The 2,500-nt window shown below is 45.9% G+C and overlaps 1 protein-coding gene and 1 non-coding gene across 2 annotated transcripts in view; both read left to right on the forward strand.

The window, feature by feature from the left end:
- Positions 1-2,500, forward strand: part of LOC130386164 (nucleophosmin-like) — a 6,758-nt gene that overhangs the window by 3,853 nt on the left and 405 nt on the right. Inside the window, exons 2-7 of the mRNA XM_056594938.1 lie at positions 4-26; positions 117-144; positions 303-386; positions 806-907; positions 1,035-1,109; positions 1,225-2,500. The exon at positions 1,225-2,500 is cut by the window's right edge and continues 405 nt beyond it. Of these exons, the coding sequence (XP_056450913.1) occupies positions 4-26; positions 117-144; positions 303-386; positions 806-907; positions 1,035-1,109; positions 1,225-1,269 (357 nt within the window). The 3' untranslated portion in view covers positions 1,270-2,500. The remainder of the gene's footprint in view (positions 1-3; positions 27-116; positions 145-302; positions 387-805; positions 908-1,034; positions 1,110-1,224) is intronic.
- On the forward strand, positions 559-694 carry LOC130386757 (small nucleolar RNA SNORA70). Its single transcript, XR_008896205.1, has one exon. It is a non-coding gene; the product is annotated as a small nucleolar RNA SNORA70 (small nucleolar RNA).

Below are 2,500 nucleotides of genomic sequence, written 5' to 3' on the forward strand. Positions count from 1 at the left end.
GAGGACGACGAAGATGAAGACGACGAGTGAGTAAAAACGGCAGCGCGGACAAAAAGTTGAATTCATAATCTTTGTCGATGAAATAATAATCTCTCTTCTCTCTCCGTCTTCATCAGAGACGACGTGGAAGACTCTCCTGTTCCGGTGAGTTTCTAAAAACTCTTCTCACTTTCCGCTTCACGTTTCTTATCCAGTTCAAATGTTTACCACGCTCAATGTCTGGTTAATCGAGCATCGACCACCAACTTGTTGGTCTGGTCCTTTCCTCTCCTCACTGTGTACTTTATCTGTTCTCCCTGCAGGTGAAGGCCAAGCCTGCGCCCAAAGCTAAGACCCCCGCACAGAACGGCAAGGGTGCCAAATCCACCACACCCGTCAAGAACTCGGTAGGTCCACGTTCTGCGTTTTGTATATTCATTGAGGCGGCAACGTTTGCTCATCCACCATCCACTGCATAGTTTCTATATTATATTAATGGCTGCCCCGGAGCAAGTCGATCCCCCAAATGGTCCACATGGACAGCCTGACCTCCATCTTTGGGCCGACGCCCTGACCCCCTTGCAGTCTATTAAGCCGACCGGTTCTGCTGCCAGTGCTTTACCGGTGTGCAAAGGCTGCATACAGCGACTCATTGGTTTGTGTATGTACTCAGCTGGGCAGTGCTGAGAGCTTTAAAGGGACCATTGAGACAAACCCCGCCCCTATGGCCACTGGATGGCTGAATCCACTGCTTTCCATTTAAGATGAAAAGGGTCTGCTAATGAACTGAATGGTAGACGTCCCCTAACTGAGTGTTTCTCCGCAGCCCAAGACGCCCACCAAGACTCCCACCAAGAGCCCCAAGACCCCCAAGAAGACCCCCACCTTCGAAGAGGCCAAGCTGCAGATCCTGGCGTCCATCAAGAAGGTTCGTGAATCTGCTCTGGGGTCTCGACGTCTCTGATGACGTTGTGAGTCGTGATGATCCACGACCAGCGGATCTATCTAACCCACTATCAAACCATCAGAATAACCAGTCCTCTGTGTCTCTGCAGGGCCAGCCCCTCCCCAAGCTCCAGCCCAAGTTTGAGAACCTGGTGAAGAACGCTTACAAAATTTCGGACGCCAAGGTACAGAACATTGATATACTCAGTCATGTAAACGTGTTAAGTGCTTCAGACGCTGTGTGGAGCCGCCACGCTCACGGCTGCCTCCGTGTGTAACGCCGTCTCCTCTCTGCCCCAGGTCCTTGAAGATCTCTGGAAGTGGAAACAGACATTGACAGAGTAAAGCACCAACCCCCCCACCCCACCCCCACGTTGTTTCAAACCTGAGGTGACCGGTGTCCCCACACCGCTGACCCCTCAGACGTCCGGCCGCGACGCCGCCTATCCAAAGCGGGCGCGAGGCGTGATTGGCATTTCTGTAAATAAAAAAACTGTTCTATCGTTAAATGGCTCCTGAACTATGAAGGCGGACTCCAGTGCCTTGTTCCGTTTGTTTTTAATTAACTGCTGAATAAATTGACGAGGTCCACATGCACAGTCGCCCTTGTCTTCAGTACGGAGTTGGAGGTTCGAGACTCGCCGGTTTCAACCCGTTACATCAGCTTCTTTTACGCTCAAAGATGGACTAATCTGTTGTACAGCACAGTCAAAGTTTGCGGTACCAAGCGTAGTTGTAAAGCATTTTGTTAGTCGCTCAAATGATGATGGTTACTTCCTGTTCAAACCCTTGGGCAGAAACATCTAGTGCTCTGGCTTTGGTACCGTTTGTTATCTGAAGTCTGTTTTGATCGATTGTGATTCGTGCCCTGAGAGCTTAACGAGGCAGGTTCTATTTTCCGTCCCAAGTTAATCAATGGCGAATATTCATGAAGCGCTTAAATTGTACTTTAAGAATTAAGTTGCTTAAATTGTAATGTCTGCCGTGACATCTGCATGACGCCGTTTGAACCCAAACCATTCCACGCTTTGATTTGTTATTTTGCTGCAACGTTTATTTGAAATCAGCATTGAGATTAGTTCTTCACATGTATGTAATTAGACTGTTTTGCAATGGATCTTGTATAGCGAAGATTTTTGGAACCTCGTTTGTTACCTGACATATGCAGCTGTCCACTTAATACATAAAGACTTCAAGATCTATGGCTGTGTTTTCTCTTTTGCATCGTATTGATTATTTTTGTTTCAGAAATGTTTCAGTGACACACACGTAAATTCAGCTGCATCTTGGTTAATTTACATGTTAATATAGAGGGTTATACTGAAATCCTGATAAGTTTATTTCAGGTTAAGAATGGACAGCGTTGAGCTTGGAAGTCCTTCATCTCAATTGATCAAACTTAAAAAAGATGTTGAATGGCATATTCATGATAAAATGCACATGTTTTCGAAACATTAAATTTACATTTTATAATCTGAAAGACAAGCATATATTTGAAGCTATTGCTGATAAAATATATCCATCTAGCATTGTGACTAGTTAAAGCCGTTTTCAAGATAACGTTTACTTCTAGGTA

The sequence above is a fragment of the Gadus chalcogrammus genome, chromosome 7 (genome assembly GCF_026213295.1).
Source record: "Gadus chalcogrammus isolate NIFS_2021 chromosome 7, NIFS_Gcha_1.0, whole genome shotgun sequence".
NCBI classification, from domain to species: domain Eukaryota; kingdom Metazoa; phylum Chordata; class Actinopteri; order Gadiformes; family Gadidae; genus Gadus; species Gadus chalcogrammus.